The 21,474-nt window shown below is 57.0% G+C and overlaps 1 protein-coding gene across 2 annotated transcripts in view; it reads left to right on the top strand.

Annotated features, from left to right (window-relative positions):
• Positions 1–21,474, top strand: part of GLI2 (GLI family zinc finger 2) — a 250,812-nt gene that overhangs the window by 75,830 nt on the left and 153,508 nt on the right. The window contains exon 1 of one of the 2 annotated variants that reach the window (XM_024117100.3): positions 18,388–18,467. The exons of the other annotated variant lie outside the window; for it this stretch is intronic. Within the exon in view, the coding sequence (XP_023972868.2) occupies positions 18,398–18,467 (70 nt within the window). The 5' untranslated portion in view covers positions 18,388–18,397. Of the gene's footprint in view, positions 1–18,387; positions 18,468–21,474 lie in introns of those variants that run through there. 2 annotated transcript variants of the gene reach the window in all.

The following is a 21,474-nucleotide window of genomic DNA, read 5'->3' as shown; positions in this document are numbered from 1 at the left end:
CATGACGACCTGGCGTGGTCTCTGGCGCCAGGCGTGTCCTGGAGGGTCGGGGTACCTGGGGTAGAGGGTGAGGGCTGGAGCCTCCTCTGGCCCTCTGTGGGGTATGGCGTGGTGGGGGAGAACGTGGCCTCTTTCCAGTTCCTCACTTGTTAGCTGTGAGTTCTGGGGCAAGTCAGTTAACTTCTCTGAAGTCTGGAAAATGGGGGTAATAATGGTCACTCTTTCTGGCCACGATGGGGTGAAATGGGACAGCCTTTGAGAGTGGCTAGCAGAGCACCTGCGTGGAGACCAAGTAAATGGTGGGGACGTGGAGCTGAACCGGCTTTCCTCTTGTGTACGGTGGCTTCACGCTCGGCGCTGAGACCTCGTGCTCTAAAAGCCACTCAGAGCGGCCGCCACCCCCTGTCAGATGGGACTCCCGCTTGCCCCCGTGCAGCAGGCTTCTCCCCACCACCCCACTCCTGCCCTCAGCGTTCGAGGCCAGCCCAGGGTCTGCGCTCTGGCCGCTGCCCCTTGGCTTATGTGTGCGCTTCGGACCCGCGTTGCTGTGCCGTCTGCTGGCACGTGAGCTGTCCTGGCAGCATGAAGGCGTCCCAGGCACTGCTGTGGCTCCTGGTCTTGTTTTTCCCCGGGACATGGGCCGCGCCTAGCAGACGCAGCTTCATTTCTCCTGGCTCGTTTGCATGTTCAACTGTTGCAGGGTTTGGGGAAAGCTTCGAAGTCATTTCCAGCAATGGAACTGGAAGAAGCTTTAGCGATCATCTGGTTCGAATGCGTTCATTTTATAGATGTGGAGACTTGAGGTCCAGACACTTGAAGCACAAACGGTCACCAAGGGACACCATTGGGACTGTAAACCAATTTCCCAGGCGCTGCCTATGGGTTGCGGGGGGAAGCCAGCTGCCCCCCAGCCCTGCCCCCCTTCTGGCCGCAACCCCAGCTTCCCAAAAGGACGGTATTTGTGTTAGAAACATTTTTCTGCTGTTTGGTTCTGTCAAAACTAATTTTAGCATTTCTAAAGCTTGGTGAAAATACAGCCTCATTACTTTGATGTCAGCGCCTAGTTTACTATTAGTATATTCTGGGGTTTATCATTTTAGGCATGTTTAACACGGCTGCACCAGGCATGCACTATTAAATCTGGTTTATTTTACATTCCTGTCCGGAATTATTTATTTGTAACAATTTCCTCTCTATCAAAAGACACAGCTAATGCTGTGTTTTAATGTGTTATTTACACACAAAATAACCTATTTGCAACTCAGTATGTGCCGGAGGGAGGATGGATGGGTCCCGGTTTCCTGCGTTCTGTTATATCGGAGTTTAACAATCTGGTTTGCTAATAGAACCATTTATCACTGGTGTGGGGAGGATAATTTATTTTATGTTTGTGGCCAGGTCTCACGGCATCTGATCTCAGGAACATTTGGAAGATAATGAGGGCAGGGCTGGTGTTCGGGGTGCCTGTGGGACCCCTGGCCTTCCCGAGGTGGCCTGGGGGCCTCGGGGTTCCCTGAGCTCACCTGTACCTCCCACGGATGGTTCCGGAACTCTGATCAGAAATGTGATGGCGGAGACACTGCCTCTGCCCTCTAGGGGCCCCTGGGGTGAATCCCGTCCAGGGAGGCTCCTGGGGGTGCGGCGTGAGAGCTGGGCTCCTAGGGAGGCTCGGGGTTTCTCCAGGTGGGACGAGGAAAGGGGGGTGGCCGTTGGTGGGGGAACAGCAACAGAGCGGCTCCTCGGGGGTGTAAGGGCTTGGGGGTCAGCGAGCTGGCCACTTGCCCCTACTAAGGGTGGGTGGCCTGAGAGGGGCCGCAGCCTCGGTGGCAGGTGGCGTGCTTAGACCTCCCTCTGCTCCCCAGGGCATCAGGGAGCCAGCCACAGACGCTGCAGGCAGGTCCCCGCCGTGTCACGTTGGCAGAGCTGGCTCGGAAGCTCAGCTTGCAGTGGGAAGGAGTCTCAGGCAGAGCGGCCGGTGGCAAGGGGTCCGGCAGCCAGGCGTGGTGGGACAGGTAGTGGCATCTGGGGGCCAGGCAAGGAGGAGGCCTTCCGGCTGCCCGGCGTCAGAACCAGGGCTGGCCGGGGCGCCCCGGTGGGTGTGTGGCCACTGGACCACGCGGGCTGGGGTCCTGTGGCTCCATCAGGGGCCCCCCCTTTTCGGCACGCTGATGGGTAAGTGGGGGGAAAGCAGTGCATCTGAACGCCGACACCAGAGGGGGCAGGTGGGGGCGGGGTGAGAAGAGTCATCGAGAAGGAGGTGCCGTAGTAGTGCTTTGCCACTAAGAGCTCGGCCCATGGAGAAGCCCGACGCCCCGACGCGCGATGCTGATGCGGCACTTGCCTGATGCCTGGGTGATCAGGAAAACTGCAGGGAGGGGGAGGCCCTGAAAGGGCCCTGCAGGCTGAGTCGGCCCTGGTAAGGCCGCGGCCTGCAGCTGTGTGCCTTGTCTCAGCTGGGGTCCTGCTGGCAGCCGCTGCTCACTCAGATCAGATGGCTGGGGAGAGGTTACCAGAGGGGTGTTTGCAAAGCGTGGCGGGGCTTAGAGCAAGCCACAGGGCTGGTGCCCGGAGCACACAGCTCTGGGGCGGCCGGCGTGGTCGGGTGCCGAAGCTCAGGCTCGGACAGATGAGGTCTGAATCCTTGCTCTGCTGCTTTCCAGTTGGGTATCCTCTGCTGACCTGAACCCTGGTCTCCTCATCTTAAAACGGACAAAGTACTTATCTTTTGAGGGCTGCAGTACAGATAACCAGTGTGAAGTGCTTAGATATAGTACCTGGCATATGGTAGACATTCTGTGGGTAGTAGTTGCTATTAGTGTTTTTATTGCTGTTCTTAGGATTATTCTAGAACTATTTCCCAGAGTAGCACAAACGCTTCCAGTAGGTATCTGAGAGCGAAGGGATGAAGGAATGAGTGCACAGGTACCTGAGCAGAGTCTTCACGGGAGGGGCAGTTTGCCCGTGATGTGCAAGGGGGATGGCATTCTAGCTGGAGGAATAGCATGTGCAAAGGTCCTGGGGTCTGAGATGGGCTCGGGGTGGCTGGGGGAGGGTTCCCTTCACTCCCCAGCACAAGTCTCTGCCTTGGGGCGGGGAAGCTCTGTGATGCTGTGTCCAGAGGCCCCGGCTCCATCTGTGTCCTCCAGCTGCTGCACAGCTGTGCGTGGACGCTGGAGACCCAGCCTGGCCTGACCCTGGACCCCCCTCCGGGTTCAGCTAGCCTGTCCTCCAGGGCAGGCAGGGAGGGAGGGGGCCGGAGGGGCTCCGTCTTGAGAAACTGCCCTTGGCTCTTTCCCTGTGCCTGTGTGCTGGCTGGCCCTGCTCCCAGCAGGCGTGGACTTGTGTTTGCGGGGAATGGGGCGTCTGCAGCCCTGACACCGGACAGAGCGAGGCTCGTTTCCACATCTGACTTTCCATCCCATTTGAGCAGCCACGTTTGAGAGGAGGCTTTGGGTCTGGTGTGGTGCTGGCAGTGGACAGCAGGCTTGAGCTTTGCAATCCCGGCCGTCCTGGAAATGAAGTCTCGTGCGTGCAGAGCAGGTGTGATGGCGGGCAGGGCAGGATAGCACCCTCTACCCCCCACCCTTAGCGTCACCTTGCCTCTGGGTTCGTGCAGAGGCCCACGTGGTCATTCATCCTTCTTTGTGACCTAGGTTCCCTGGTGCCAGGGTCCTCCCCAGGGACAGCCTGTGGACACCGGAGTACCAGGGCTGGGGCCGCTGAGTAGGGGTAGAAGAGGGTCATAAAGGGAAGCACAAATTACCAAAGATGCACTTTGCTGCCTCTGCGAGCTCTGTGGCTGGGCGCAGGTGGGACCTTTGTCCCGTTTCTGGTCCTGAGTCCTGCCCGTCGGTCACATTTCTCCAGACTGCGTTGGTGCCAAGGAAAACAACAGGTGCCTTCAGTCAGGTATGAGCGTGGATCACCCTTGCCTGATGTGTGAAGTGGGGGTGACAGGGCTCACCTGGCCAGCCTGTAGGGGGCGAGGGTCTGCATGTGGGCCACAGGGGGCTGCTGTCATTATTCTCACAGGATGGTGACCTCACCTGCAGAAACTCCTGGCGGTGTCATTAGCGGCCAGAGCAGTGTGGTGCTTTCCAGCTGACCTCTGCCCACAGCAGTGCCCTCATGCCAGGCCCCCAGTCTGCCAGCTCTGGGCTAACTATGGGATGGAAGACAGGGAGAGAGGCCTTAGCAATTCCGCTCCTAGGTATCTACCCAAGAGAATTGAAAGCATGTGTTCGTACAAACCCTGAAAAAACCATAATGCAAAAGGACACATGTTCCCCAGTGTTCACTGCAGCGCTATTCACAATAGCCAGGACATGGAAGCAACCTACATGTTCAACGACAGATGAATGGATAAAGAAGATGTGGTACATACATACAATGGAATAATACTCGACCACAAAAAGGAACAATATTGTGTCATTTGTAGAGATGTGAATGGACCTAGAGTCTGTCATATGGAGTGAAGTAAGCCATAAGAAGAAAACCAAACATTGTGTATTAACGCATATATGTGGAATCTAGAAAAATGGTACAGATGAACCTATTTGCAGGGCAGGAATAGAAATGCAGCCGTAGAGAACAGACGTGTGGACACTGGGGGAAGGGGCGGGTGGAAAGAATTGGGAGAGTAAGTTGGACATAAATACACTACCATGTGTAAAATAGATAGCTAGTGGGAAGGAACCTGCGGTACAGCACAGGGCGCTCAGCTCGGTGCTCTGTGACAACCTAGATGGGTGGGCTGGGGGCGGGGGATGGGAGGGAGGTCCCAGACGGAGGGGAGACGTGTATACACATAGCGGATTCACCTCACTGTACAGCAGAAACTAACACAACATTGTAAAGCAATTATACTCCAATAAAAAAAAAACTTTGCATATAAATGCTTATGGCAACATTATTTGTAACAGCCCAAAAGGAAATAAAGGTCCATTAGCTAATGAATGGATAAAATGTTGTCTACCCACACAACGGAATATTATTTGGCCATGAAAAGGAATGAAATACTGATACATGCTTCAACACGGACAAACCTTGCTAACATTATGCTCAGTGAAAGAAGCCAGATGCAGAAGGCTGGCTATCGTAAGGTTCCCTTTGCATTAACTGTTCCGAATGAGCAAATCCGTAGAGGCAGAAGACAGATGAGTGGCCACCAAGGGTGGAGCGGGGGAGGGAACGGGAGTGGCTGCTGATGGGTGCGGAGCTCCTTTTGGGGCGACGAGATGCTCTGGAATTAGATAGAGGTGAGGGTTGCACAGCACGGTGATTATACTAAAAACCACTGAGCTGTATGCTTTAAAAGGGTGAATTTTATGGTATGTGAATTACATCTCGGTTTTAAAAGAGAAGGAAGGAAGGAAGGGAGGGAGGAGGTGAGGAAGGAGGTAAAAGGGGGCGAGGGGGGGCCTGGGGCACCTGGGACCGGCCTTGTTGTGGCCCTGAAACCCTGGCGTGAGTCCCTGGGCTGCGTGAGCACCGCTGACCCCCAGGGAGGACCCCGCTTTCCCTGGCCAATGAGCAGCCTCCCCAGCCAATTCTGTAGCTCCAGAAGCTCTAAAGTCACTGGAGTGGGAGGACGGTGTTTAATGACAAAGTAAATAATTACACTGAGGGTGTGAGTACAGAAGGGGAGCCGAGTAAATCACTTTAGAAGGGGTACCGGCCTCCAGCTCACTTCTGGTCCTTCATCACCGCACGACGGCCTCCCTCGGCCTCCGGATAGTTGACGCTGGCCGGGCTGCGGGCTCTGCAGCAGCGGGGGCCGGGGGCCTGGCACGGCTGGGAGCGGTGGCTTGCCAGCGTGCCAGGGTGACCCGGCAGCCCTCCTCCTGCCTCGGGTGGAGGAGCCCCGGGGTCCGTGTCCTGCCGGAGATCAGACGCTTGGCTGGGAAGGGCCATCTTCTTGGGAGCTTCCGAGTGGGAGGGGCTCAGGGGCCATCTGGTCCCCCGAGGCCCAGAGTGGGGGGCGGACTGGCTGAGGCCACACGGCGAGCACAGGGTGCCGACCTGGGACCCCCAGGCCAGGATGCTGTCCCTGCCCCAGGGTGGGGCTCCCGGGAGGGGTGGGTGCTCAGTGTACGGGGCCCCACGCCCTCCTCAGAGAAGCGCCGCAGAGGGCAAATGCCAGATGTACTGCAGTTGCTGGGAAGTGGGGGGTGTGGCCAGGGTCGGCATGACGAGGTTCTGGGGTCCAGCACACCCTGCAGCCTCCCCTAGCCTGGCCTGGCACCCCAGTTGGACCCCTCCCTTCACTGTTTTCCCTCTACCCTGTGGCCTCAGTCTGTCCTCAGTGAGTCCCTCCTTCCCTTCCCCAGCCCCCTGCCCGCCCCTCAGGCCGGCTCTCAGCCAGGGACCATGAAGATGGACAGGAGGCCGGACTCGATGCTGAGCCCCACGGGGGCCATGTGTGATGTCTGAAGACCCAGGAAATGGCGGTACCCTGGCCTGAAGGATGACTCTTCTCTGGTGGAGACTGAGTCAGGATGCTTGGTGGCAAGTGACAGAAACCCACTCAGACCCTCCAGAACTAGCTGCACCTAAGGCCCCAGTGGTGTCACTGGGACACCGGCCCTTTCTCCCCCGGCTCTTGGTGGGATGGATGGACTGGTGTGTGATGGGGTCAGAACTGTGGCTCTACAGGCAGCAAGTTTCCTGGTCATTCTGTCCGGGACCTCCTCCTGTGGCTGCCCCTGGAGTGACCAGACCTGTCCCCAGCCCCTCATTGCCCTTTTGAGACCCCCGTGGGGGAATGCAGAGTGCCGCTGAGAGTTACCAGGTGAGAGCCTTAGAGAGGAAAAGCCAGAAGTTTCCGGGGGCGGCATCACTAAGGAGAGGTCCTCCAGGAAGGAGGGGCCTGTGGGGGAGGACGCGAAGGGGTGGAAGGAGAGATGCAGTTGGCAAGGGAGCTTTGTAAGCTGTGAGGAGCCTTGGAGGCGCCTCAGACGAATCTGGACTCTGGATAGTAGGGAGGCATTGAAGGTCCTTGAGCAGGGGAGGACGGTTTCGAAGAAACTTGCTTTTTTGCCGGATTAACTTACGTCCTGTGACTTGAAGCCCCCGCAAAGGAAATGCAGGCGATGCGGGCTGGATGTCTCTGCTTTGCAGATCACGCTTCTTCCTTCCTTCTTTCCTCTCTCCTTCCCTGCCTTGCTCCTGTCTTCCCACATGTGTTCACTGAGGGCCTAGTGTGTCCCGGATGATGTTATGGTCACTGGGTCTCAGCAGGGAACACTCAGGCAAGGTCCACATTTCCTGGGGGGAGACAGTCTAGTTGGGCAAGACAGGCAGGTCCTCCCATGAAAGGCCACACCGCCGAGAACCGGAATCGGGGACCCTGGCTTTGGGGAGGCGGGGGTTGGGGGAGGTGGTGTTTCCCAGGAGGATTAAGGCCGCCGCCTCTTGCAGGTGTGCTGCTGAGACGGCATGGAGATGGCTTCCTCTGCCGGGGGAGGCCGGGGGGAGAAGAGACTGGGGGGCCGGCTCAGGCTGTCCCTGTGCCGAGGGTCAGTGTCTGTCACACCCGGTCCAGCCATCCCTGCGTTGGGAGCAGGGCTGGAGTGGAGCCCGGGGATCCAGACGCCCTGGGTCCAAGCCGCTGTGGTGTCCCAGTCTTTCACCCGGGAACGGGCTCGCCCTGCCTGGTGGGGCCGTGGTCAGGACTGGACCCCTCCTCCAGGGGCTCTGGAGAGGCCGGCCGCAGTGCCAGCGCGGGGGACTGCAGGCCCATCTCTCTGTTTCTGCGGTCATCATGTCCAGAGCGGGTCCTCTGTTCCTTGGCTGTGATGACGCTTCTGGGTGACATCTGTGACGGGGTTCTGACGAATTCTCAGTGTGCCAGGAATGGAAGGTGTTAGAACTCTCCCGTCAGTGCTTGGAGCAGCCCTGACCAAGTGTCCTGGCAGGGCTGTAGGTGGTCAGAGGTGGTTTTTGTGCCTGTATCCCCAAGGAAGAGTCAGAAGCTCCTGGGATCTTAAAAAAAAAAACAAAATAAAACAGAAAACAGAGTTGGTGTTTCCCTGTGCTGTGTTCTGGGCGCTCCGTTGCTTTGGGGCTGGAGTGGGCTTTGCAAGTTCTTCCCAGAGGAGGTGTGGGCGGGGTGGGCACCACGTGTGGATGCGGCCACATGTCCTTGAGCTCCGCCGTCCGAGAAACATCCCAGCTGCACCACAGGGAACAGCCTGAGCCCCTCAGCTGGCTGTGTCTGGAGAGGAGAGAACCAAGTCCAGGGGCAGACTGAGACTCTGGGCCCTGCTTGTTGCAAGAACTTAATGGCTGGGTGGCTGCCTGGGGCAGATGGACGCCACCTCGCACGTCTGCTGGACCAGCCTCTTGCCAGTGGCCTTACACATACAGCTGCATCAGGCCCTTTATCCTCAGGTGCGTCAGGCCCTCCATCCTCAGCTGCATCAGGCCCTCCATCCTCAGCTGCCTCAGGCCCTCCGTCCTCAGCTGCATCAGGCCCTCCGTCCTCAGCTGCATCAGGCCCTCCGTCCTCAGGTGCCTCAGGCCCTCTATCCTCAGCTGCATCAGGCCCTCCGTCCTCAGGTGCCTCAGGCCCTCCATCCTCAGATGCCTCAGGCCCTCCGTCCTCAGATGCCTCAGGCCCTCTGTCCTCAGCTGCATCAGGCCCTCCGTCCTCAGCTGTATCAGGCCCTCCATCCTCAGGTGCCTCAGGCCCTCCATCCTCAGCTGCATCAGGCCCTCCGTCCTCAGATGCCTCAGGCCCTCCGTCCTCAGCTGCCTCAGGCCCGCCGTCCTCAGCTGCCTCAGGCCCTCCATCCTCAGCTGCCTCAGGCCCTCCGTCCTCAGATGCCCCCTCCCCACCCTGGCCCCCCCACCGCTGGTCTCCCGAGTGCAGGCTCATCCCCAGCAGATTGCCAGGCTGTGCCAGCCCTGTAGGCTGCCTCATCCTGAGGAGAAGTTCACCCCGGCCTCCCCAGCCCATGCAGGGCACGTCTCGGGCTGTGTCCCGGGTGTGAGGTCATCCTCGGAAGCTCTGAGATGGGGTTCCAGTGCACGTGGTTTACTGGGAGGTTAAGGAGGGGGCTGGGAGGTGAGACAGGACAGGTATGGGGTAACTTAGCCAGCCACTACCACTAGGAACTACTGGGGTTTCATCCCTCAGGGAAACCCCGGGACACTTGTGATCTATCCCACGCGAGGGGAAGGGAGCCGAGGTCTGCTTAAACACCAGCTCATGTCACTTCCGGCCTCTTGTGCAGTGGGGCAAAATGGGCTTTGGCGGTAGAGAAAACCCTCAGACAGTTACCCCAGGGGCAGCGGTTGGAAGCTGGGTGTGTGTGCATCTCGGTGGTAGGAGCGTATGGGGACACGAGTGGGGGTCACAAAGCAACGGCCACACGGAGACAGAAGCGCTGGGTACTCACAGGTCGTGACTTTTGTGGGGTTAGGAATCCTTTTCCGTGTCCCTCTCTGTGATTTCACAGAGGTGAATTCAGATGGCTTAGGAATGGATAAGTGTGGAGCTATAGACTCCGCAGGGAGAGGCAGCAACTGAGCTGTTAATCAGACATCAGGGCCTCAGTGGGAATGAGTTGATCAGATTCTGTGTTGAGAGAACAGGGTTTGGTGGGGCCGAGCCCAGGAGGACAGGAAAGGGGCTGCTGGTCGGAGAAGGGGCCGGAAACGGGCCTGAGGGACCTGAAGGTCCCCCTTGGTGCATCTTTGAGACAAGGCCCTGAGGACCATTAGTGCCAGAAGACCAGAGCACCAGCCTGGCCTGGAATGGAGGAGACCCCAGACCCCAAGCCCCAGGGATGAGCCTGATTTATAACCAGTCACTAAAAATATACACGGTGAAATGAAAACTGCCGCCACCGAGCAGACTCATGCTGGCCATTGTAAAGATAAGTAACGGCAGTTATAAGGCCACTTAAACCCTTGCCTTTGGGGTGTGAAGGGGTCTCTGCAGACAGTACATCTTTATCAAGAAACGTTTACTCATAAAAAACCACCAAGAAGCGGGAGAGAAGGTGGCTCAGCTGCAGGGCTTTTCTGCCTTTATGGAGCCACAGCCCATCGGGAACCAGAGCCACAAATCACCGTGTCCAGAGATGGGGGTGGCAGTGAGTTAACCCTGACCTCAGCCTTCCAGACAGTGATCCAGCCCCCTCCTGCACTTGGCACCACGGGCCAAGTGCAAGCTCTGTGGGCACGCGTGGCCCCTGCCCACCTCTCCAGCCTCGTAAGGCCCCTCCCACATGCCGGCCTCTGTGCCTTTGCGTGGCTCTCCCTCTTCCCGGATGCCTTTTCCTCTGCTCGCCTAGCAGGGCCTCCTGCTGTCCTCTGCACATGCCTCGTGGTCCCCTAGACACCCACTCCTGTACCAGATGCAGGTGGATTGGGGAGCAGAGCCGCTGTGCGTGACACAGGACCAGGGCTGTGATGGGACCAGCCCCCACCGAGCTGCAGGAGCCATGGAGTTTCTGGGCGGCTGTGGCGTCTGTATCTGGTGCCCGGCCCAAGTTGCTGTAGGTCAGTGGGGTCTGCAGTGGGAGGAGAGGCGTTGGGGAGAACGTGGCTGTGGGGACAGAGCTCATGCCACCTTCTGCGAGCTCCCAGCCTCGGGCTGGATGGATGCAGGGGAGGTGCAGAGGCAGCCCGCCCCTTGCAGCTGTTTCCACATCGGGCCCGGGAGCTGGACCAGCCGTCTCTGCCCCTGTCGCCAGGGCAAGCCAAGGATCAGGGGTTCCCCAAACGTTTTGATCCCTTAAATATGACTGAGGACCCCAAAGAACTTCTGTGGGTGTGGTTTATATCTCTTGATATTTACCTTGCTAGAGATGTCACATGAGAAAAAATTTGTATATTTCAATTTTTAATTCATTTGAAAATCACAATGGTAAATCCATTATTTTTATGAAAAATAACTTTTCTAAAATTTTAAGAAATGGTGAGATGAATGGGGTGATTCTTTTGTAAATCTCTTTAATGTCGGGCTTAGCGGAAGACAGCTGGATTCTCACACCTGCTCCTGCATTTTGTCTGTTGCGACATGTTGTTTTGGTTGAAATATTGGAGGACATCTGGCCTCACATAAGGCATAGAGTTAGAAAGTGGAGGGATGTTTTTTAAAGCCTTTTCAGCTAATTGTAGGTATTCTTCTCTGATATTACACCAAAACTTGACACGTGGGTGTTTCTGAAATGTTACTTGCCATGTGGCATCTGAAACCATCTCGAAGCCCTTTCCATATTCTGTTTGTTAAAATCCACTGGTCTGCCTTGCACTTGGAAGGGATATTTTTTATCCAGGCATCATTTTGTATCATCACGCTTTCACCCTTTGGAAATATTGGCTCACGGAGTCGTGAGGCTATCCAAACATACAGACAGAGATGAGAGAGAAAGACACATCACTTCTTGGTATTATTATGAAAACGCCGTGACTTTGCCCCTGCCCTGAAAGAGGACCACTGCTTCACAGCATCCTTCCTACCAATCTCACACACGTTTTGCTGTGGCCAGCCCTGAGATGGAGTCACGCTGAGAAGGGAATTCTCGGAAATGAAATGTCTCTCTCCCTGAAGCTCCCCCATGCCCCTTGGTGCCACCTGCCCTCTGGCTACACTTTCTCTCTTCCCCTTCATTCCCAACTGTCTGTGCTCCCCGGCTAAGCGCGTGTCCATCAGGACCCTGCCCCATCTCTCCACCCAGGTGGCGCCCAATCCAGTGGGTGGTCTTCAGCCCTCCTCTTCTGCTTTCACAGTCTCACCAGCTCCCTCCCCTTGACCCTGGCCCTGGACACCCCTGCTGGTTTTCCTGCCCCCCTCACCCCTTGACCCAAGGTCCCAGGGGCGTGTCCTCAGCCTCTCGTCTTCTCATGGGAGCCTCCTCCCCGGGCCGTCTTGCTCTCACCTGGTGGGGGGGTCCTGCCTTCTCAGTCATCTCTGCTCTGTGACACCCGCACTCACCTCACTGGCTCCAGAGCTGCTTACCAGCGGCCCACCCGACATCGCGCCTGTCCTTAGGCCCCATGTATCCTGGGCTGAACGCCTAATGCTCCCTCTCCACCCATACCTGGACCCCCGCTCCGCCCACTGGGGGAGGCCCCTGCCTGCCCTCCTCTGAGGGTCCAGCATCATTTACCTCTCACTTGTATATGATGGAAACTTAAGGGACCCGTGCCCCTGATGGCGCAAGATACAGCGTGCCGCGGGCCCTACTGTGGATGGACTTTCCTTAAAGCCTCTGTGTCCACTGGGACACAGGAGGCCCAGAGGGGCCCCCAGACTCGCCCACCAGGTCACCATGAGCAAGGGGAAGACTGGAATTTGATGGGGTCCTGAGCTTCTCCCCTGCTTCATGCCTTCCCAGCCTTCATATCCTTGCTTCAAGGGGCCGCTTGGCTCTGTGCCCACACCTGGCAGAGTCCAGAGCTGCCTGAGCCTTAGGGCCCAGCGCCTGGCAGCCAGGAGGCAGCAAGAGCCAGAGAACTCCAGGAGTGCCAGCATCCCCCCTGGGGAGCGGCGGTACCTCCTGTGAGGCTGGCAGCGGGCGGTGGAGGTGACGGCATCTGTCCTGAGTCTGATAACATGGCTGCCATCTGCAGTCAGGATTTTTTTTCTCCATCCGAGAAGACATCTCTAAGAAGAAAATAGCTCTGCAATCCCTGAGCAGCCTCCGGGCAGGCGTGTGTAGGTGCCAGGGGCCCAAAGCAGAGATAAGAGTGTGTGCTGACCTTTTCAGCTGGCTGGGTTCTCAGCTGGCGCTCAATGTCGTGGGCATTTAGGGCAGACAGAGCCAAGAGCCAGGCTGGGCCCTGACATTGGGTAGGTCCTTACAGGGGAGGGGGTCTCGGCAGGTCGGGAGCCAGGGTGTCGCTTTATTGCAAGACCAGCAGGGTCCACTAAGATGCTGTGCCCACCTCTCCCTGCTCCCCCTTACTCCCCCCTGCATGCCCAGCCCAAACACAAAGGCCTTCTGAGCCTCCTGACTTTGGGCTCCCAGGCAAGTCTCTGCAGGGGACCCCTCCCCCCCGCCCCCAGTGTCTTCCTCTGGGCCACCTGCCTTTCCCAATCTCAAGGCTCTTTCAAGGCCAAGTTCAGTTAGTCAATTCTGTTTAATTCAAAAAGCATTTGGATGTTTATGGATGGCCTACTGGTGAGCCCGTTGCCAAGGCCACCCGGCTATTAAGTGGCACGGCCAGGCCAGGACTTGAACTTGCGCCTGTCTGAGCCCCAGGGGCAGGACTGTCTTCCTTCCACCCTGCTGCTTCCCCTGCCCTGCCTCCTGCTGAGAGCCTGCTTATCTGGAGCGGCCACAACCCCCTGCCCTCTTTAACTTACACCCACTTATGTCTAATGGATAGAAACCTGCTAGAATTGTTTCAAGACCAAGAGTCCAGGGGCACTGAGTAGGGGAGGGCCTCTTCTGTGGATGAATTATACACTACTTAGTGCAAGTCCTCTGAGGCTTAGCTCTGGGGGTGCCGGGGCTTCTTGTCTCTTTCTGGGTTCCTGGCTGCAGTTGATAGACAGTTGCCATGAGAGGTGAGTGACCTCCTGATGGGTGCAGTTTGTTCCACACTTTAAAAGTACCGATGGTAGATAATTCAGTGTGATAGAACGCTAGTAATCGGGACTAGCGTTTGTGTCTTCTCTCCACCCCCTCTATTCCCCCCCCTTTGCCAGTCCTCTGCCAGCGGCTGAACCCCGACGGCAGGCACAGAGAATTCTCCATGAGCCTCGGCCTCAAGAACAGCAAATCTGAGGGGCTCTGTGACAGGCAGTTTCTTCATCTGGTTGCAGGCATTCATCAGTGTGCAAATACCCCACCATCTAAACCTCAGGGAGCTCACCAGCCAGGAGGAGGGACTTGCAAGCCCAGGGCTGGCATCTCAGGATGGTAAGGGCTTCAAGAGAGGTCAGCTCTAGATGCTTCTTCCTGCCCCTGCGGGAAGAGATGCCGGGAAGGCTTCCTGGAGGAGGCACTCCTGTGCTGGGTGTTGAGGGATGAATAAGAGTTCACTAGGCAGAAAAGCAGGGCATAGAAAACAAACGTGAGTGCAGTCAGAGGTTAGGGTGGCAGCTGAAACAGTGTGAACCCGGGAACCATTGATGGTTTTGCTGAGGGCACCTTCTTCAGCAGCTTCTCCTGAAGCATCGTACCCTAGAAAGATGAGGGTTGACCAAGGCAGGAGAAGGAAAGATTCCAGGAGGTCCCTTTTGCCTTCTGTCTGGTTTTCTCAGCTGTGTCTGTGTTCCCTCTGGCTCCCTGAGAATCAGGACAGTGGAATGAGGGTGGGTTTTTGGACCAGTTTCCCTTCCCCTCACCCACCCAGGCCCTGCTTTCCCATCTAATGTGAACCCTCAGCTGTTGCCCTCATATTTGCTGAATTCACAGCGCCTGGGCGCTGGGGCCCTGTTAGGGGGCTGTGAGCTTTCATCCTGGTTGGACGCCCTGGAAGCCTGAGAGGGTTAAACCGCCGAGCCAGCTGGGGAGCGTCCGTCCCCTCTCCTGGCGATAACGTTGGAGGCTGACTCCGGGGACGGCAGAGCTGCCTGGAGGCTCTCTCGGGGGTGGACTCCGGCTGGGACCCCGTAGGTAGGCTGGCTGCGGATGTACGGGCCTCCGGACGCCCACGGGGACGGCCAGCATATGGATCCTGGTGGCCTGTGTGTCTGGTTTCTTCTCTGGGAATTCCTTCCACGGTGACCAGAACGTCAGTGGGGAAGGAGAGGGTGTGGGTGCCGGAGGAGGGGGCTTCTCCTGCTGGCGGGGAGGGACTGGCTTTTCCTTAAACAGACACTCAGCATCCGCTCGGCGAGGGGCCTGTGTCTCTTAAGCGGCAGAGAGAAGCAGGGATTCTCTATGGGTTCTCTGCAGGGCTGCCCTGTGGCTCTGGGGACCTGGAGGAGGAGGTGCTCCGTCCGACCCGGCCTGCAGAGCAGCAGTCCTTCAGTTGGCTGAAGTGTCTGTTTTCTCAATCTGTCTGTGATCGGGAGGCCTTCCGACGGGGCTGCCGGGTTCCGACTCAGGGACTAGTGCGTGGCCTCCCCGTGGTTTCATATGCCTTGCCGAGACCCGGGAGCCCCCCTCTCCTGGGGAAATGGGAAGAGTGTGTGCGGGGCCCAGAGCACCAGGCCCGGCCATGCCGCCACCGGGATGTGACGGGCACAGCATTTCCTGGGGGCGTCTGTACCGGGCAGGCTCCCGCGGATGCAGAGGGGTGGACGCGCCCAGCGGTTCAGTGGCTCCTGGGCTTCGTGGATTGAGTTTCTTCCACCTGATACGTGATGTGTTTTTCTGCGTTGACTGGAGGTTGCGAGGAAATGTCCAAATTAGGGATGGTCCCGTGGCTTAGCCAAGCAGCGTAATGAGTGAACTTCCACCGTGGAAGAAATGTCAGATCCCAAGAAGGAAATCCCAGCTTTGGGGAGGGTGTTTGGTCTGGCCTAGGCTGCCAGACCCACGGAGGGGCTGGTAAACTAGTGTCTGGCGGGGCACACGGCCCCAGGTGTGTGGTGGGGCCCACCTGGACACCTGGCTGAGAGCCGGGCATGAGGGTGAGTGGGGAAGCTTTGGGGGACCAGGCAGGGCAGGCACACTCTGGAGGGGACGCCCGGCCCCCTCCGCTTTCCTTCCTTCTTCCTTCTTCATTAAGTGGATGGTAGGCTGGCTTGCGTCCCTTTTGTGCGCTCTGTCCCAACCAGCCCTTTACCAGGTTGCCCGAGTCTGTGCAATGACCCCCAGAGGCAGGTGCAATCCCATTTTACAGATGGGGCAGGGTTTTCGGGCTTTGACTCCACGGGCCAGAGGGGAGGGTTGCCTTGGGCGAAGTGTGCTGCTGGTCCATCGCTGTGTCCCATGCCTCCGACTTGGAGAGGAGGCTGCTGTGGCTCAGACCGGGCCTCATCCAAGTTCTTTTTTATTTTTTTAAATTCTTTGGCCGTGCCTCGCGGCATGGGGGATCTTAATTGCCTGACCAGGGATCGAACGTGCGCCGCCTGCAAAGGAAGCACGGAGTCTTAACTACTGGACCACCAGGGAAGTCCCTGGTTCAAGTTCTTGCTCTGCTACTGACCAGCTGGACGGGACTTGGAGCACGTAGCTTCGCCTCTCTGGGCCTCAGGGTCCCACCTGCAAAGCGCCCACCTGCTGGGGGCCCGGATTTTCGTAGGCTGTTATCAGCGAAGCAGTTGGAACAGTGCCTGGCAGGCGACACACTCACAGAAGTGTGTGGGTGAGAACAGCCTTGCAGAGGGAGCACCCTGGTCCCTCATACATCAGGCCGTGGGCGCAGTGCTAACCCTGAACACAGTAGGTGCTCTGGGCAGCGCCGGGAACAGGCGTGGGCTGTGGCTCAGGGCACGTGGACAGAATGGATTTGGAAGCATGTTAAGCAAGCAGCCTGGTGGGCCGAGGGCTCCAGAACCTCTGTGTCCCCGCAAACTTCGGAGCCTTGCCCCCATCACAGGAACTCTTTGCACCCACTTGCCACAATTGATCTGAGAGACATGGTGACCCCCGCCTTCCCTTAGTACATGGCTGAAGGTCATAAGGGCAGCACACAGGGCTACTTCTGCAAATTACATGTTTGCCTCATTTTTTTTTTGGCTGCGCCTCGCGGCTTGAGGGATCTCAGTTCCCCGATCGGGGATTGAACCTGAGCCCCGGCAGTGAAAGTGCCGTGTCCTAACCACGGGACGGCCAGGGAATTCCCATACGTGTTTACCATTTTTCCGATTATTAAAGCAATCTGAAAATTTGATTAATGCAGAAAAGCACAATGAACGTGATCACACTCTTCCTTGATTCTCCCGCCCATCATTCAAGTGTTAGCATATTTTCTTCCCTGTTCTTCTCATTTCTTTTTTCAGTGTTAGGTTCAGTGAAGGAAATTTTAGAAACAAGTCCTTGGGCTTTTGGAACTCAAAGCTTCAGAGGAAATGTAGAAATGCAACCCAAAGGACGAATTTCCCGTCTGATTTTTTCAATAGACGCCAGATTCATCTGCTGGCTGTTCTGCAGGGACCCCCAGACTTCCCCCTTGCCCAGTGGGCAACTCCACAGAGTGGTCCCCGAGAGACAGCCCAAAAGGGTGCTGGGAGGGGACACCTGGCAGGTGTGCCCAGCGTTTGCGGTGAGCGGCGGGTGAAGCATGGGCAGGCATCCCTCCTGGGACGCCCGCTCCCGCCCTGCTGGTGGCCTGGGTTTCCAGGATGAGGCAGCGTTTGACATGCAGCGGGCTGCACCCCGTCTTTGGTATGCCGTTTTGTCCGTGGACTTAATGAGTTCTGCAGGGATGTGCCACTGTAGCTAAAGATCATTTACCTGAATTGCTTTTTAATGTCTGCCATGGGGAGCTGCGCCTGGCACAGTATAATTACACGATAATTTACAGCAATCCCTAATCTATAAATTTGGCCATGCCGGGTTGGGGGAAGGGACCACAGCTATGTGAGGGCTGGGGGTAGAGGACCCCCCCACCATTGTTAAGTTAGCCTCCGTTTCTGGGTGCAGGTTCCAGGTACTGGGTGAGCATGGAAGAGGCAGAGAGGGATGCTTCTTGCCCAATAGATGCTGAAGTTTCCTTTAACACCAAGGACGATTTCGTCTTGAGCTGGCCTGTGGGAGACGACATGTGTGTGATTTCACATCTCTTCTGATCTGTCCGCGTGGAGCAGTTTTGCTGCGGGGCCTGGGGAAGTGGGTGGCCAGGGGCCGTCTGTGAAACACATGGCATTGGAAGGCAGGGTTCAGAAGGCTCCCCTGATTCTTTTAGCACAAACCCTCCCCCCATCTCGCCACCGCAGGCTCAGGAGAGGAGAGATGGTCCTCGGGGCGGGGCGCAGGGGATGCTGGGGGGTCACCCGGACACTCCTCCTGGCTGGGGACTGATGGAGTTTGTGGCGGCCCTGTGAGGGTGGAGGGGACAGTGCCGAGGCCGCAAGAGAAGTGAGGGGCTTTCCTCTCTGCGCCCACCTTGTGAGACCCACCTTCTGTGCCCACGGAAGGATGTACACGTATGGTGGCCCTTAGTTTTCCGTGTCATCGGGTAATTTGCTCCTTTCCGCTGAAACCACCCACAGAGCAAAATATCCATATTTTCTTTGCACAAAGGCAGTTTGTTAATTAACAGAATTCCGTGGTGAATTAACTTTATATAATAAGGAAAAAATAGGCTTTTCTGATTTATTGGTTATAGAAATCTAAATGTTCATGTATCTTGGGTGTTTTATACTGGGATAGCGGGTTTTTTTAATAGCAGTGGGAGGCCATAGCCGTAGCCAAAAAGCCGTGGAGCTTAGGTTCAGAGAGGTTAAGTCACCTACCCCACATCACACAGCTGGTGGGAGGAGATAAGGCATCTGAATAACTCACCTACCCCCAGTTCACTGCCAGGCTGTCCGGTTGGAGCGATGAGAGGAGCAAGGAACAAGCAAGAATTCATCTTTTCCTGGAACCGGAGGCAGGCAGTGGGGGCAGTGGGTAAGTGTCTGTCTTGATGGTTCTCAGCAGAGCTGGTTGTACGGTGGTGCCCCCAGGGTGCCCTCCCCGCAAGGAGGTGAAGCCCCTGTCTCACACCAGGCGTTGCCCCTCTCCGCCAGGAGGCTGGTGGTCCTCAGGCCTGGCTCTTATGCCCATGAGCGCTGGGCCTCAGAGGTGGCGGAACCGTGGCTGCAGAGGGACCCTCCAAATACTCCAGCCTGTGCCCTTCACGCTCTCTGGCTGGAAACCCTTTCCTGCCCCCTCGGTCTACACCATCGCCTCTGCAGCTAGCCCTGAGGGGGTGTTCTAGGTGCTCTTTGAGGGTCTGAGCCCACCTGGGGGGCTTGGCTCTGAGCTAAGACATCCCCACGGCATCATGTCCAAACCACAGGGAGTCGTCAGGACTCGAATCTCCTTTGTCGGTGACACCACTGAGAGGGACGTCCCTGCGGCGTTTCTCCCGGTGGAGCCCACAGGCCTCTGGCCCCATAGTGTGATGTGGGGGGTGGGGGAGAATTAAAGACCCCGCTTAGAGTCGGAGAGAATTTACTGCTTTTGAAGGAGGCTGCTCATCCCTCAGGTTAGAAGTGTAGGCCCACGGGATAGAGCCCCTGACCTGGCCCTGTCTGCCTCTGCAGCCATGCACCTGCAGTAGCGCCCTAAGGCACCCATCCCATCCTTTGCTTGCCACCTCCTGGAAGCCCTCTCCGATTGCAGCCCTCCCCCACTTGCCCCTTCCCGGTGCATCTCTTTGCCCTCGGAGCCCCGTTGTGTCCCCTCCTGCAGGGGTGTGTTCTGGCCGGGAGACGTCTGGATAACGGGGCAGAGGACCACAGGGATGCCCCCTTCCCTTGTCTGCTCTGGTTCACAGCTGTCCCCCGCACGAGCCCGGGCAGCTCAGAGCTCTGCTCTCCGGCTGTGGCCCAGCAGCGTCCTGGCGACAGCAGTATGCGGGGGCTGAGAAGCCCGCGGGCCCTTGTGGCCGGGCACTGCAAGAGGCGGCTGCCTTTGTTATGACAGAGCGGGGCCTTGGGCCGCGGCCAGCCTCTGTCCAGAGACAGCTGTGATGCTTATGGCCAGCCCGGCGGGCGGGTTGGGTGGGAGCCCGTGGCCGAGCTGGCTGGGGACGCAGAGACACCGCTGGGGATGCAGGGGGCGTGGTCTCCATCAGGTCACGTCCACTCCCACCTCCCGATTCAGGAGCTCCTGGGCCACCTTGTACCTCTGTCATCTGCACGTGGAGTTTTCTTGCGCAGGCCTCTGAACTCAGTCAGCTCCCTCGGGGGCTGCTTGCCTGGGGGCAGCGTGTCTCCATACCGAGGAGCCCCCTGAACCAGACCGGTGAGGGGACAGGTCCACCCGCATGGGGTCTTCTTGAGGGTGATTTGGGCTGCTGGAGATTTTTGTCCTGTGTCCAGACTCTAGCCTCAAGTCCCTGCAAAAGATGGGAATCCCCTCTCTTCCTGTTTACACGTTAGGCACCCGAGACCCAGAGAGAGCAGGTGCTCCGGGTCACGCAGGTGGGAGAGGCGGATTGGACCCAAGCCCGTAGGATTTCAGAGCCCGTGGCCTCTCCAGGTCACCCCGGGGCACGATCTGAGAAGCGGGCAGTTAATTCTCTCTGTGGCTATGTAATGCCCCAGTGATAACCTTTGGAGCCCATTGCAGATCAGCACCCCACCCCCTCCCTGTGTGCCCCTCCCTCAGACGCTGGCACATTCTTCCCCGTGACCTCCTTGGAGCTGCGTCTGCCCACACCTCAGCTTCCAGGGCCAGTGGGGTCCCACCGTCTCGCTTTCTCATCCTGAGTCCATGAGGGACCGCTGTGTCCCCAGTCTCCAGAGCAGTGCCTAGCCCTGTGCACGTTCATAAATGTTTGTCAGGGGAATCAGCGACCAGGTGAGTGCTTCAGGGACTCGCCCAGAGCCAGCCCAGAAATGCAAACCTCCGGCCCTGTTGTCCTGCCCCATCGCCGTCCTCTTTCAGGCTGGTGGGATGGCCCACGTGCAAGTTTCTGCTGTTCCTTCTTGCTCAGTGGTGAACCCAGCCTCCCTGAGCCAGGGCTTCTGCTTGGAGAGGGTGCTGGAGAATCAGGAAGGTCACACTCTCTGGGATGGCCACTCACAAAACCCAGAAAATATGACGAGTGTTGGCGAGGACATGGAGAAATCGGAACCTTAGTGCCTTGCTGGTGGGAATGTAAAATGGTGCAGACACTGTGGAAAACAGTCTGACAGTTCCTCAAAAGATTAAACCTAGAATTATATGATCTGGCACTGCTACCCCTGGGTATATACCCAAAGGAAATGTAAGCTCTGTATACCCATGTCCATAGCGGGATTAACCACAATAGCCGAAAGGTGGAAGCAACCCAGGTGTCCGTAGACAGCTGAATAGACCCACAGAGTGTGGTCTGTAACAGGCAATAGAGTATTACTCATCCTTGAAAAGGGAGGAAATCCTGGCACAGTCTACTCTCTGCATGAGCCTTGAGGACATTATGGTGAGTGAAATCACCCCGTCACAAGAGGGCAAATACTTCATGGTTCCACTTATAGGAGGTCCCCAGAGGAGTCACATTCACAGAGGCAGAAAGTAGAAGGGTGGGTACCAGGGGCTGGGGGAGGGGGCACCGATGAGTTATTGTTTCATGGGGATAGAGTTGCAGCTTGGGACCGTGAAAAGAGTTCTAGAGATGGATGGTGGTGGTGGTGGCACAAAGTCAATGTACTGAATGCCACTGAACTGTACCCTTAAAAACAGTTAGAAGGAAACATTTTGTGCTTGGTGTATTTTAGCACAATTTTCAAAATTAAATAATAATCAAGAAAAACAATGAGTGGGGAGCCAGGTCCAAAGACCCATGGACTTAAAAAAATTTTATTTTACTGAAGTCTAGTTGATTTATAATGTTGCGTTAATTTCTGCTGTATAGAAAAGTGACTCATTTATACCTATATGTACGTTCTTTTTCATGTTCTTTTCCATTATGGTTTATCATAGGATA

The sequence above is a fragment of the Physeter macrocephalus genome, chromosome 2 (assembly GCF_002837175.3).
Source record: "Physeter macrocephalus isolate SW-GA chromosome 2, ASM283717v5, whole genome shotgun sequence".
Taxonomy (NCBI): Eukaryota; Metazoa; Chordata; class Mammalia; order Artiodactyla; family Physeteridae; genus Physeter; species Physeter macrocephalus.
Note: the sequence above shows the minus strand (reverse complement) of the source record. Positions and strands in the feature narration are given on the sequence as shown.